This window comes from Cynocephalus volans, chromosome X (genome assembly GCF_027409185.1).
Source record: "Cynocephalus volans isolate mCynVol1 chromosome X, mCynVol1.pri, whole genome shotgun sequence".
In the NCBI taxonomy this organism is placed as follows: Eukaryota; Metazoa; Chordata; class Mammalia; order Dermoptera; family Cynocephalidae; genus Cynocephalus; species Cynocephalus volans.
The window spans coordinates 75,143,051-75,157,999 of NC_084478.1; the positions used below are offsets into that span (position 1 = coordinate 75,143,051).

At 44.9% G+C, this 14,949-nt stretch overlaps 1 protein-coding gene across 1 annotated transcript in view; it reads left to right on the top strand.

The window, feature by feature from the left end:
• MSN (moesin) overlaps positions 1 to 14,949 on the top strand; it is a 69,549-nt gene that overhangs the window by 46,272 nt on the left and 8,328 nt on the right. Inside the window, exons 3-8 of the mRNA XM_063083494.1 lie at positions 7,220 to 7,315; positions 8,945 to 9,219; positions 10,835 to 10,918; positions 11,621 to 11,767; positions 12,775 to 12,871; positions 14,628 to 14,791. Coding sequence (XP_062939564.1) covers positions 7,220 to 7,315; positions 8,945 to 9,219; positions 10,835 to 10,918; positions 11,621 to 11,767; positions 12,775 to 12,871; positions 14,628 to 14,791 — 863 coding nt within the window. The remainder of the gene's footprint in view (positions 1 to 7,219; positions 7,316 to 8,944; positions 9,220 to 10,834; positions 10,919 to 11,620; positions 11,768 to 12,774; positions 12,872 to 14,627; positions 14,792 to 14,949) is intronic.

Consider the following 14,949-nt stretch of genomic DNA (forward strand, 5'->3'; position numbering starts at 1 on the left):
TTTTTTTTTTGCTTCCTAGTAGAAGGAAACCAACTTATTCTCCCTAGGGTACTAAGCTCTATGAACTCACTTGAACACCGGAACACTATGAACACTGGAGGTGATGCATGCAGTAAGAGCGTGCTTCATCTCCTGTAGGCATGCCATAGAGATAATTGGTTACTCTCCATCAATGAAATGGTCATTCCCATCTGGAACCCAGGGAATCACTATCTTTAGAAAGGATGTGCTATATAATACAAGGTATCTTCAAAAAGTTTGTGGAAAGATTCTCATTATCTTTTAATTCTGTTTTTCCACAAATTTTTGAAGCACCCTTATATAATAGCCAGGTGGGGCTACAGAACCTTTCAGCATTCAAATACTGCCCAGAGGCCAAAGTAATGTGCCATCCATGGCCAGACTTCCAGGAGTGAAAATGGGGCTCCCGTTTCCAGAGTCTGGGACCCCACCGGATGGGCTATTATCCTGTTTTCCCATCAGCCTCTGGTGAGGTGGGAGTCTGATTTATTGTCCAAGATGTTGGGGCTGCATATCACCTTGGTGGATTCTTAGGCCCTCTTGCTTCCCTTTCTCCCTTGCTCTCCGGGTCCCTCAGATATGAGAACTTACCCAAGGTTGGGGAAGGAAAGGAAGAAAGAAGAGGTTGTGTTCAAATGGGCTAATTTTATTCCTGTGAATACTCCTGCCTGGTGAGAGGAAAGACAAGGGGAGAATGGAGATGGGGGTGGGAGGGGGTTGTTTTCCATTCAGGTCTCCATGTAAAAGGAAGAAAGGAATGGCTAGAAAACTTGAGGACATCTTGGGCATGCCCTCTGAGTTCCTGATGTCACATAGAGTGGGAAAATGGTTATCTGCGATTAATACAGGTGAAAGTTAACAGTTGTCTGGGGTTTACTGTATGCCAGGTACTGACAAGTACTTGACTATCACAAAGCCCTGTGAGTGCAGGAATTAGTACTGGCCTCATTTTACAAATGAGGAAACGACATCCTTGTTTTCCTAGCTAGACCTTGGGAAAATTATTGAACCTCTCTGGGTTGGTATTCTCATCCAAAAAAAAAAAAGAAAGGAAGGTCTAATACCTACCTCACAGGCTTTTTGTGAGGTTATGAAAGAGTGTAGTATTATTTATATCTTGCCTGTTACTCAAAATTTTGGTGCAGTGGCATATAAGGGAGCATAATCCAAAAAAGATAATTTAGAAATACTTGAAAAAGACAAAAGAAAATACAAATAGGAAAAAGAATGTTAGGTAAAACATCCAGCGTGTAGTAGAGGTGTAATAAATGATAGCTCCCTAATAGTACCATGATGCTTCTTGTCTCATGAATGAGCTAGAGTTGGGAGATGGGCTTGATGATCCTGAGAATATCTAACTTTGGATTTAGCTGGAAATTGCTTCTTTCCTGGAGTTTGTTTCATTTTGGATGGTGAAGGGTAGTCATTGATATTTAGTTTGTGAAAACATATTAGTCTGAGGAATATTTAAATACACATTTACTACAATTAAAGTAATGTGCTGACATTCACTTAGCTCACAAGTGATTACAGTGCTAGTCTGGAATGACTGGATGTATTTTGGTTATATTAAGATTTTGCATTCTCCCTTTGTGTGGAGGTTCTGTATTGGCGAGCTTTTAAAGGGACAGCCTGGCAAAGTTGAAAGGGCAGTCAGAAATCTTGGGCTCTAGTGCTGGCTGTCACTAATTCTCCATGATTCCTTACACAAACTGAGGCCCCTCTTTGGGCTCTGTACAGTATCCAACTGATCTCTCAAATCTGGTTATCTCAAAAATTTATCTCTGGCATTTATTTCTGTATTCCATATTTCTTTCTCTCCCATTTCTTTCTTTCTTTCTTTCTTTTTTTGATTTGTCATTTAACATTGGAAACTCTCCTGTTTCTATTCCTACTATTTGGATTTCAAGCAACATTTTTCTGTAAAAAGGAGGGAGATGCCTCACTTGAGTATGATCAGCTGTTAGCATATGTGATCAGGGGCGGGGGCAGGGCTAGCTGGCAGGGGGAGATGCCTCTTCCTGGACAGGCTTCTTACTGTCTCTGGGACAAAGGGAAGAGGTGACCACACAGGCTTTTGGGCCCTCTGTTTCAGACAGCAATATCATTCTGGGCTATAGAGGAGAAGGGTCAGTCAGCATGAATTTTATGGTCCAGTTGGGAGCCTGAGGCTCCTTTGGCCCCTTCCTAGCCTTCTTCCCAGAGCCTTGAATCTACTCACTCCCCCTCCCAAACCAAATGATGCCATCCCCAGCCCTCAACACTGGGGGCTTTGTCCCTTTGCACTGTAGGGGGATGACTGTGGAGGGCAAGGAAGGCATGATTTAGAGTCTGGGGCAGAAAAATCCTGAAACAAAGAGGTTTATTAAACTTCAAAAAACTAGAAGGCCTGCTAATTCTTAGTGTTGGTTTGTTTTGCATACTGGGGGTGTGGTTCTGAGGGAAGCCCGGATGGTAGGGAGCCCTGGCCAGATTTGTGTGCTAGTTCTGAAAGCTACTGCTTCCCAAAGCCCCTGAGAGACTTGAGTCTTTTGTGCTGGTTGGGGAGACGAAAAGGAGGAAAACAGAAAGTTCATGACTTCCTATCCAGAATATCAGCGTTATCTTGAGAAGTATCATTTACTGAGCACCTACTACGGACTATCCCTGGCTTGGTGCTTTAATCCTCACGATGATCTTGCCTCTGAGAAGTGAAAGAACATACCCTAAGTCATGTAGAAAGTAAGTTGTGATACGGAGTTTTGAATATAGCTCTGATTGCAGAGCTCTATACTTTTCTCCCACTGCACTACTCTGCTTTGGATGAATGATGATGTTTAGCTTGGAGAATACTCAAGGAAGATGTGTTCTCTGTCTTCAGACCTCTGTGGGGCTGTTTTAGGAAGGAGGTGGCAGTCATGTTCTGTGAGTTCAGAAGGGAAAAAGCTGGGACCCCATAGATGAAAATTATAAGGGAAAAGATTTGAGCTCAAGACAATGAATTGAGCATCTGGCTCTCTTGAGGCCAAAGCAAGTCATACGAGAGTCCATTAGGGGTATGTGTTCACAAGCAATTAGGGGATGTGAGCTCTTCCCACTCTCTAACTTGATGAGACATAAGGGAGGAAGTCCATTCTGTCTGTCCCTTGAGACCCATCATTTAAGGAGGCCCTCCTGGTGAAGCTGGGGCCTGGGGAGAAGGAGCTGGACCCCTTGGGAGGAATTGACAAAAGCTGTGGGGCCATCCTGGAACCCAGCAGTCATCTGGCTGATGCCCAGAGAGGAAGCAGACTAGAGAGGAAGCACCCTCCTTGGCACCAGTGATAAATAACAGGCAACAATGGGAAGACATAGCTTGAGGGAGGCCCAGGGCCTGGTGAGAAGGGGAAGTGGGGCCCACAGTTCTTCCTTTTACCTCTGTTTCTTTTTGTAAGTGTGCTTACAGCTAGGGAGGAGAGAGCATGTTTTGCTATAGCAATTCTGTCACTTGCCTCAACCTCTAAAGTCTGAGATTCTTCAAAGGGCTTTTGATCTTAGATTACCTAGGTGCCACTAAGGGGCAGTGTTGCCACTGTGAGTCCCACTTTGAGAACCCTCTGCCTGGCTTTTCCCTAGCCAGGGTCTTTAGCTCTAGCTATAGTCTATCTCTACCTGCCCCCTCCCCTCAAGGTCTTTGAGCTCTAGGAGAGAGGTGAAATTGCAGAGCATCCATTCATTCATCTATTCATTGACCCATTTAATATTCACTGAAGGTCTACCCTGTCAAACACTATCTCTGCCCCTTTAAGAATCTTGCAGTTCCTTATCTATAGAGGCATAGAAAAGCACATACAACTCCTCCTACAAGGAATGAAAGAAACACCCTTGAGGCTCAGGTTGCATGGGGTGGTGTATAGATCACAGGATTTGGAGTCAGCCCTGAGTTCAAATTCTGTCCTGCTACTTAGCTGTGTGACCTTGGATGGCTCATTTAGCATCTCAGAACTTTCCTTTCCTCAGTAAAATGGCAATCACGCTAATCTCAGGGATTTTGTGATTTAATCATCAAACAAGTAAAGTGACTGGTGCATAGCAAGCATTCTAATGTTGATTGTTCTTATTAAAGGCTAAATAAGTAGGTGGAAATTTCCCTGGGAGATCGGATGAGGGAGCCATGAAATCCGGAAGCTTTTCTGCCTCAGTAAAGTACGTAGGACTTGAGGACTGCATTGAGGACAGCAAACTTTCCTTTTCTTTCTTCTGTTTTGATTTTATAAAATAACTAACATCTATTGTTGTAATAGTAGTGTTCCCATCTTACAGATGAGGAACTGAGGCTTAGAGAAGGGAAACGATCTATTTAAGGTCACATGGCTCGGAAGTGGTATAGCTGGGGCTTGAACCAGGGCATATAGTATTTTCAGTTTTCCCAGTACCTTTTGTCAGCTGTGTTCTCTGACACCACCCCACCCGCCTCAGCCTGCTTCTAAAAATAGAACCCCAGCTGAGTGTGTTCTCTGCCATAAAGCAGGTGGCCACTTGAGCATAGGCAATGTGGAGTAACAGAAGCAGCAATGGTGGTAGGTCCTCTTGGAGCTTTCTAGTTGTGCATTGATTTGCTTTCAGATGAGTGATTGATGCAGCTGCTGCCAGGCCTGTAGTGGGATCTTGGTGGGCCTCAGGGGTTTGGGCACTGATGCAGTTTAGCACATAATGCTAAACTTTCTCACACAGTTCCCTTGAGGCTCCCAGCTTCCAGTCCTGCTCTGGGCTTCTGAAGTGGCTTATGTCACTACTTTGTTTACTAAGATAGATGCATGGGAGATAGAAGGAGGGAGGCTCTGGGCTCCTGAACTGATCTGATCTCCTTTCCCCTCTGCAGACCTCAGACACAGGCAGCCTCCACATGCAAGAAAGGTAAAGGGAATTCTTTCTTACATCTAGAAGTTTCTGGTAATTAGTGAGGATTTTCTCAGAGGCAAATCTCTTCCACTCACTAGACCACAGTTTTCCGGTTTATGTTGCTTGAGCCCTATAACTCTCCACAGTCTTTTTTGGGGATTTGTGTTGTGAGGCTATGGGGCTGGATAGAATCCGCAGCCTCCAGTTTCTTAAGTCAGTGTCTTACAAACTAAAGTTCTAGTCCCTCTAGGTGTGTGTGGCAGGTTCTAGGAGGGGCACAAAGCTATGGGATAAATGTGATTTAGTAGCTTGGAGCACCAGTTTTATCTGTAATAATAAAAATATTCATTATTTAAGTAGAATATAAAACTTGCACAAATGATTAAGACTAAACCTGAGGCTTCAAAGAAATTCTGGCTGGTTTGCAGCCATGTACTTACTATCTCCCCCCACCCCATCCTACCTCACCCCCTGCATCCACTGGGTATATACATTCATTATTTCTGCTGCTTAAGGATTTCTTTCATGGCAGCTTTGAAAAATGCTGGCTCAGATCAGATGAGCTGCCTGTCTGGGGTCAAAGGGAACCAAGAAAGAATTTTTTTTCTCAGGGATGGAGCCATTTATCAGAGAAGAATAATAAGGAGCCTAGTCACTGGAGCCAGAGTTTATTCCTGGAACTGGGAGCTAGATGCTTCTCTCCCACTTGAAAATGAGGTTTCTCTTTCCTCTGGAGTAGAGGGTTCAGCTAGAAACAAAGCTAGAAGGGAGCAAAACTTGGCTCCATTTCCACCTCCTGGGACTCGGAAATGGGGCCATGAGTTGCCTAATCAAATGGTTTCCAGCACCCCATAGACCTTAATTGGAGATTTCCTTGTATCCTGGGCTCAGGGGTCATCCGTTTTGCACCTTGTTCTTTTTCAGTCTCAATTCTGACTTTAGACAATGTTCCCCCCACCCCACACACACACTTCCTCACTGAGACTTCAGTGCAGACTAAGAGACATTGCTCATCTCTCCAAGTCCTAGAGCCTAAGGATGTGAAAAATTCATGTTTCTGTTTTGCTATGTGCTCAGAGAGATCAAAATGCCCCACTGATCCCGAAATCTTTCTTTTGACATTGCTTTAGCTATTACTTTGTCTAACTTCTTGTCAGAACTACTCTGGATTGAGAGCTACTTTGGTCCCCATGATCCTCCTCTCATCACACCCCTACCCACTCCACTAGTAACACAGACAACATGGTGCAAAAAGAGGCTCATGAGCTTACTCCTGGGACCTCTGGGACTGACTGCACAAGTCTGCTCTTGCCTCCCTTCCCTTCAGTCCCGGGGTTTCTGAGCCTCTACAACTGGCCCATTCGTACAGGCAAAACCCAGTTGCTCCTCTACCAGTTCTGTTCCCAGTCTTCTCCCCCCACCTCCACCAACGAGCTAGCATCCTGGTCCCAATGGTCCATCTTCAGGGGGTCTCTATCTCTCTTTCTGTCAGCTGGATTGTTTCTTAGGACTTGCTTCTTCCCACCAATTGCATCTGGACACACTGTTCTTCTGCAGGCCTGTGGAAGATCATGAGAGCCATTAATTGTGCCCTATATTAGATCTAGAATGAAATAAGAGGTGCTTTAAAAAAATCTTTTTTGGCCACATCCACCCCCTCCATCCTCTGTAAAAAGCCAGTATCACATTTTAGCATAAGCATTCACATTTCTCCATCCAAACTTGCTGGCAGTTCAGTCTTAAGGGTGTGGGCATTACTTCCAATTGCTAAGGAAAAAGGACAATATGGGAGCAACCCAGAAGAATGAATGCAGGAATTAATCCAACAGTCTCTACTTTCAGCCTTTAATCCATCCTGAGAGCAGGAAGTTGCGTGGCATTGTAGAGGGAAGGGGGAGGTGGCAGAAAGCACTGGATCTGGATGGATTCGGAGTCAAACAGACCTGGTTGCAATCCTGACTCTGCCCTGAACCTCAGTCAAATCATTTCACTTCTCTGAACCTCTCTTTCACTATCTATAAAATGGGCCTACTTGTATTTATATCATGGGGCTATTGTGAAGATTAAAAGAGATAATGGACATAGGGTTCTTGATGTGTGGCAGTGCTCACAAGTAATAGATACCTTCCCTACCTCAGCAGAAGTACTTTGTGCAAACAGGCTGACATAGTTCTAGACCGCTGCCCAATCGTGGGTTTTTTTTTTTTTTTTTTTTGCCAGATTCTGAGCACCTTAAACCCTTTAAGGGCAGAGACCATTTTGGCTCTACCTTTGTGTCTTCTGTACCTGACATAGGGTAGGTATTCAATCAATGGTTGTTTTGTGTTTTGTCTTCCAGGTGGTGAAAACTATTGGCCTGAGGGAAGTTTGGTTCTTTGGTCTACAGTACCAGGACACTAAGGGTTTCTCCACTTGGCTGAAACTCAATAAGAAGGTAACTGCTAACTCCCCCATTGGGTTTGGAATTCATTCCTAAACCAGAACTTGCTCAGGAGCATAACATGTGCTAACTGGCAAACCCAGGGTAGCAAGGGCTGTGTTTGTCACTGGATGCTCTGTTTGCTACCTGGATCAGAATAAAACCAGAAGATTCAGCCAAGGCGAGCTCTTGCTGTGTCTCTACTTTGACTTCTAACAGTGAGAATGGCCAGTGTCCAGGGGAAGAAGACACCCTTCTTTTCCCACTGGGAACCCTGTCTTGAACTTTGACTTGTTAGAGACCAAAGCCATTTGTGATTCTTTTTTTTTTTTTTAAAGAAAATGAAATTTTATTAATATTATTTTTTACATTCTAGGATGTTGTTGCAGAGCAGTTGGGAGGGAAGGGGAGAGGGGAAAGGGGAAGGAAATGGGATGGAAGAAGGAGGGAGGAGGAGGGATGGGATTGAGGCCTGTGGCACCCCCCTCATTCCCATAGGGGAGACTGGGGGGCTTCCAGTGGTGGCTTGGTCATTGCTGGGCTGGGTGCAGATGTCAGGGAGGTGTGGAAAAGCCCTTTCCCTTCCACCATCCTAGCTCAGGAACCTGGGGCCCTTCTTGCTGCAGCTTGGTGGTTGTCACTGGGCTGGTTGCACATGTTGGGGGGTGCATGGCCGAGGCCCAAGGCCCCCCACTGCCCCTGCTCAGGAGAGCCTGGGTGCTTCCTGTGGCGGCTTGGTGGTCATCACTGGGCTGGTTGCATGTGTCGGGGGTGGGGCGTGTGGCTGAGTCCCTATTTGTGATTCTTAAAGAGGGGATCTGTGTCCTTTTCTTCTTTGCAAACTCCAGGGCTCTGGAGATTTGTTAAAAAGAGAGCCACAGACTCTTGAACTGGAAAGAAGTCTTAAAGATCTCAGGCTTATGCTGCCCCTCCTGCACCAGTCAACTGATGCCTCCCTGTTTCTTGATCTTTTACCTCAGTTGGACTCCAAATGGGATGATTTGATTTTATTCAAGCTCTCTGCCCCAAGTAGCATCTCCGTAGGGACCTGGCAGTCCTCTATCTCAATATCTTCAAACTGGCTGACTTTGTCCTTAGAGGTGTCCATACCATCCTGTGTCTTGTTTCCTTGATTGTGCCTAGGGAATGGGTACCCCACCTTCTGCTGGTACAGTCTTGTTTTCTCAAAGAGTTGAAACTTGCTGGACAAATGTAGAGCCATTAGGGGCAGATTTCAGGCTTTAAAAGATTGTCTGGTTTGTGCTTTTGCTTAGCCAGTTCCCAGTCCTGTCATATATCCTAATCTTTACTTTGCTAATTTTTGGAGTTGGAGGAGCCATAAAAGAAGAGCTTCTTAAGCCCACCTTCAGAATTTGGGGGCAGTTGGATATATGTCAGATAATGGCAGCTTGAAGGCTTCTGACTGTCAGTGGGTATTAGATAACTTCAGGAAGAAACTCACAACAGGAAGTGATTATGGACATGGGACTGGGTCAACAATGAAAGTAATGTGTCCCTTTTCTGAATTACCAGCTCTGTGGGTTTACCCAAGTTGATGACCTTTTAGTGTCTTCTCCCCACCCTACAGCCACTCCACCCCTAAAGCCTATTTTTTAAGGGCCCATAACCCCTTGCTGTTCACAGGTGACTGCCCAGGATGTGCGGAAGGAAAGCCCTCTGCTCTTCAAGTTCCGGGCCAAGTTCTACCCTGAGGATGTATCTGAGGAATTGATCCAGGACATCACCCAGCGCCTGTTCTTTCTGCAAGTGAAGGAGGGCATTCTCAATGATGATATGTATTGCCCACCTGAGACTGCTGTGCTGCTGGCCTCCTATGCTGTCCAGTCCAAATACGGCGACTTCAATAAAGAGGTGCACAAGTCTGGCTACCTGGCCGGAGACAAGTTGCTGCCACAGAGGTGAGGTGCTACCCCGGTCCTCTGCCCTGGCCAGAATAGGCTACAGCCCAAGGCTGAACAATCCCTGCTCCACAGGGGCTGCCAGATCTGTTCCTCTCCACTAGGGTATGTCTGTAGACTGTTTTATGCTGCTCAGAGAGACACATTTATTTCTTATTTTTTATTTTTCTTTCTTTTTCTTTCTTTCTTTTTTTTTTTTTTAAAGATGACCAGTAAGGAGATCTTAACCCTTGACCTGGTGTTGTCAGCACCACGCTCTCCCAAGTGAGCTAACCGGCCATCCCTATACAGGGATCCAAACCCGTGGCCTTGGTGTTACCAGCACCACACTCTCCCACGTGAGCCATGGGCCGGCCCCAGAGACACATTTACGTATAGCGTCACATCCTACTGTTTCTCTTGCTCTCAAAATAAAAAGCTCTTTTTCCTCTTCTGTCTGCCTGTTGCAGAACTTTATTATCCTGGAGGGAGGCAGGTGCTTATATAGAACCAGAGATGGCTCAGTTTTTTTTCTCCTTCTCCCTGGTTCCATTTTCTTAATCCTTTCCACTGATTTAGACCTCTTATATCAGATGCTCACAGCAGAGGGAAAGAAATACACAAACCAGGAACATGGGGAGCTCAAACAGTCTTATAACATTGATAACCAGTGTACAAAGCTTGCTGCTTTTGTAAATTTCAAAGTTGAAAGCTCTCAAACACTCATTTTGTTTTGTTTTGATTTAGCATCATGACAATACACAAAATGAATAAGGCAGGCATTATTCTTATCTTCTGGATAAGGAAATAGAGGTGCAGAGGTGCTTGCACTGACTTGCTCCATCTCCTACAGCTCATTTGAGGCAGAGCCAGACCTAGAGCCCTAAATTCTTGATTTTCTTTTAACCCTAGGTTTTTTTCCCATTGCATCCAATGGCCATTTTCATAGGCTTTTGGATTAGAAGGAAAAGCTCTGTCTCCTTCTGAAAGTCCTTGTCCCATTGGAGCTGTGGCATGGGCACAGCCCACTGGAAGGTATTAGGCATAATGGTTGTGCCCTGGGACTCTATCTGAGTTATTTCCATGATGTCTGATAGCATGTTTAAAGCAAGCCTTGTTTACAGTCTAGTAGATCTGGGAGGTTGGGCCTATTAGTTTCTCCCAAAACCATTTGGGCTCAGTTCTCTGTTCTGTATCCAAAGGCTGTCCCCTCATCCCTGAGAAATATTCTTACAAACACAAACTCTTGGCCCCAAGAAGATTTAGGAGAGACTATGCCTGTCTCCTTGAGGCCCATCCTTACTCTTAGCCCCCTACGTTGGCACAGATTCCTGATACATTGCTGCTGTGCTTGGGGACCACAGCACACTATTGGATTTTCTGGTTAAAGGTACAGAGGAAGGTGTAACCGTTGTCTTTTTATCATCCATTCTTGTAGCTCTCATACTTCTCAGGCAGTTTCTTATGTCTAATTTAATACCTTCCTGCTGTAATTTCAGTCTGTTTTCAGTGTGAACTCAGTGGACCAAATCCACATCCTGTTTGCATCAAACCCTTAGAGAGCTAAGTGGGTTTCCTTTCCCTCCTGCACATGGGCTTTGTGCTTTAAACTACTTACCAACCCTTGTCTTTCCAGAGTCCTGGAGCAGCATAAACTCAACAAGGACCAGTGGGAGGAGAGGATCCAGGTGTGGCATGAAGAACACCGGGGCATGCTCAGGTAATCCCTTCCTAGCAACTCTGGGCTCCACTGCCCTTACAGGGAGAAGAGGCAGATGACTAGGGACATTGGTGGATGCTGGAGAAAGAGACAGGGATGATGCTGGCATTTAAACATGAAAGGCAAACCAGGACCATTATAAGGGGCTGTTTTCATTTGTTTGTTTGTTTTGGTGAATGGTGATAACTGATAGCTCAAACAGTTTTTGCCATAAAGAATTGGAAGGGACCTCAGCATCCTCAGGGAGCTTCTAGGTCACCAAAGCCTCCTCCCCAAGAAGGAAATAGCGAAGGAGATCTCTAAACATGGCAGAGTATTTAGGGATTGTCTAGTTGAGAAACAAATTTCATCATTTTGCCATCACTACTTTATCTGAGTTCTGCTAAGAACAAGCCTGTATAAGAGGCTGTCATAATGAATAGAAGGAAGAAAATTGCTTCAATAGCAGCTAACATGCCAGAGGCCAGCAAAAGTCAGCCCACTCTTATACCCCTTGGGAGCCTCCAACTTTAGGTTCCTGTCAACAGATTTTGCTTGGCAAAAGCCATATTATGCTCTGTTCTCCAACATCTGCTCTCCTTCTGTCCCCTTTCTCACTTTTGATGGCATGATCCTTGTCAGAAATAGAGTAAGCAGGCACTCTGTCTCACTGGGTCTGATTCATAGGCACCCCTCTGTGATCCCCCACTCTGTGTCATTTAGGGAGGATGCTGTCCTGGAATATCTGAAGATTGCTCAAGACCTGGAGATGTATGGTGTGAACTACTTTAGCATCAAGAACAAGAAAGGCTCAGAGCTGTGGCTGGGGGTGGATGCCCTGGGTCTCAACATCTATGAGCAGAATGACAGGTATACCTTAGACCTTTCTTAGTTAATTTAAGCCACTCTGACACCTAGGGCTTACCCCTCACCACAGAGCAGGACTATACCTCTTGGGTCCCACCTTAGTTCTTTTCTACCTAATTTAGTCTGGCCCAGATGATTGCACAGCCTCACTCAGGACTCTAAATCCTGTATTGGCTACACGTGCACTGTCCACTATGGTAGCCAGTAGCTACATGTGGCTGTTGAACTCTTGACATGCGGCCACTTTGAATTGAGATGTGCTGTAAGTGTAAACTACACGCTGAACTTCGAAGACTTAGTGTGAAAAACAGAATGTAAAATGTCTCATGAACATTTTTTAAAATATGATTTATATGTTCAAATGATAGTATTTTAGATATACTGGGTTAAACTGTTATTATAATGAATTCCTCCTATTCCTTTTTACTTATTTTCATGTGGCTATGAGAAAACTTAAAATTATATTTCTCTTGGACAGTGCTGGCCTAGAATCTACCTTGTCAGGATTTGTAATTAGTCCCAAGTCTTATGTGATGATTAAGTGGCTTTGGTCTATAATCCTCTCACTGTAGCATTATCTCATTTTCTTATTTTTTTCCTTTGGTCTGCTCTTGGTGAAGGCGGAGATCAATAGATTATTGTTTCATATAACCTCTGAATCTTGGAGCTCATTATTTACCTTCTTCCCATTTATACAACCTTAGATAGAAGAGTCTCAGTTAAATAGGGCTGGGAATTCTCTTGAGGTTCATGCCTCAATCGAAAATACAACAAAACAAACCTCAGAGTTTAGGACAAGGAATAATATGTTGGTTGTGTTATCAGGAGGTCCTTTGTGTACCTTCAGTGCTGGCAACTGACCTGGTAGCATGTGATGACGCTGGCTGAACTGGCACTGAGTCTACCTTCTCAAGGGAGAAATTTGGGGGTTGGGGGAGGGCAAGGCACCAGCTCTCTATGTCCTTCTTGTCTTGCCCTTGTCCTGATGTTGTTCGTCTCCACTTCTACAGACTGACTCCTAAGATAGGCTTCCCCTGGAGTGAAATCAGGAACATCTCTTTCAATGATAAGAAATTTGTCATCAAGCCTATTGACAAAAAAGCCCCGGTGAGTGACCCCTTCCTCTGGCCAAGACAGGTTCTTGCCAAGGCCTGGGTAATGCTAGAAGGAATTTTGTCATTGTATTTTTTGTTCCTTTTTCTGATGTGTGTGTGTGTGTGCACGTGTGTGAACAGGAGACATAAATGGAGATTGGGGATGGAAGAGAAGGAGATGTCAATGCCAAGAAATGGCCAAGAGGCATTCTGTACCTGATGCCCCCGTTACCTGTGTCTCAGGTGGCACCCTGCTACCTATCTCCCTTGCTATGGATAAGGAAGAGTCACAGGCAGTCTTAAGTGCTGCTCCATAGCCATTGTCTTCTGCTGTCCTGAGGCTCCGGTGTGGAAACATCTGAGTGCATCTCATTTTTTCAAGCCCCTGGGCCCCAGAAAGTAGACACTGTTCTTGTACTTGACTTATCTTTAATTCTAGAGAAAGTGCAGAGCCAGGAGAAATCCATATCCAAAGATGATCCTCTGAACTTGCTTTTTGGTATAACTGCTACTGTCTTCTCAGACCTCTCTAGAGCAACCCAAGACCAAGAAAGTGCTTTGAGTCCAGTTATTCCTCTGATAGGCTTACCACACTTCTCACTCAGTTGCCTACTGCTGACAGGACCAGAAAGCTGGTGATTGAGGGTAGGATAGAAAACTGAGATGAGAGTCTACTCTTATGGTGTATCACATATCCAACAAGGGCCAATGGCCAGGCTGAGCCTGACCCTTTTTTTGAGGGCTCAGTCATTCTTCTCCAGTCCTGAAGTGCCTGAACTTTCTCTGCTAGGTACTTTACATATGTTGTATCTTTAAACCCCTCAACAACATGGTCAGGTAGGTAGTAGCATACCTATTTTATTGCTGATAAAATTGAGGTTCAGAAAGATGAATGATTTGCCCAAGATCACAGAGCTAAAAATGGTATTGCTGGGATTTGTATCTAGGTTATTTGACCATGAGATCCTGTGCTCCTTTCACCACACCCCAAGCTATGTGAGATGGTAGCAGTTTGAGTTCAGTGACAAGAGGATGTGGTGGTTAGCATATCAGCTAGTGACCTTGGTCCAGTGTTATTTGTAGTAACAAACTCAAACTCACTGATTTTCTTGTGTGTGTGTGTGTGTGTGTGTGTGTGTGTGTGTGTGTGTGTGTGTGTTTTATTGCTGCTGTGCTCAACTTTCTTCAGAAAAAGGTAAGTAATAACGCCAGCTGAGATCAAGGGTTTATTTAAAAAAACAACAACCAGGACAATCAACGTTTGACAGCTTTATGTATGTATTTGCAGACTGCCTTGTTCCAAAAAGGATTTAAGGGCTTGGATCTAGGATATGCTTTTAGGAGATTACAGAAACAGTCCAGCTACCCATACTACACTCACCAGGGTATTATGCAGGGATTATTTGTCTTCTAAAAGAGACCCCCAACACCCAGCAGGATCCCTAATTAAATTAGCAGAGAAAGACAGTTCCGATTCTTCAACTGTATTGAGGGTATTTTAGGATGCTTTTCATAAGCAAATGTTGAAAGAAATTGTAGTTTGGTGGAAAGAACACTGGTTTCAGAGTCAAGAAGCCTTGGATCTGCCACTAACTTGCCATCTGACCCTGGGCAAGTCACCTTACCTCTCCGATAATTAGTTTTACCATCAGTAATGCAAAGGATTGGATTAAATAATCTTTCCAGTGCTTTTTGACTTAGCTTTTCAGAAGGCAGAAATTTACCTTCACCTGTTCCTCCAAACTTTTCGGTTGCTGTTTTCCCACCAGGACTTTGTCTTCTATGCTCCCCGGCTGCGGATTAACAAGCGGATCTTGGCCTTGTGCATGGGGAACCATGAGCTGTACATGCGCCGCCGTAAGCCTGACACCATTGAGGTGCAGCAGATGAAGGCACAGGCACGGGAGGATAAGCACCAGAAACAGATGGAGCGGTAGGTACTGCAGAGCTGGAGTGGGGGCCAGGACCGGGGCAAGGAAGCTTCTCCAAGGCACCTGGCCTGCTAAGGCGGGACATGAAGCCAACCCAGGAGTGGGAGGAAGGGAGCTGTGCAGGAACGGCACCCTCCTCCATTCAGTCTTGGGCATCCCC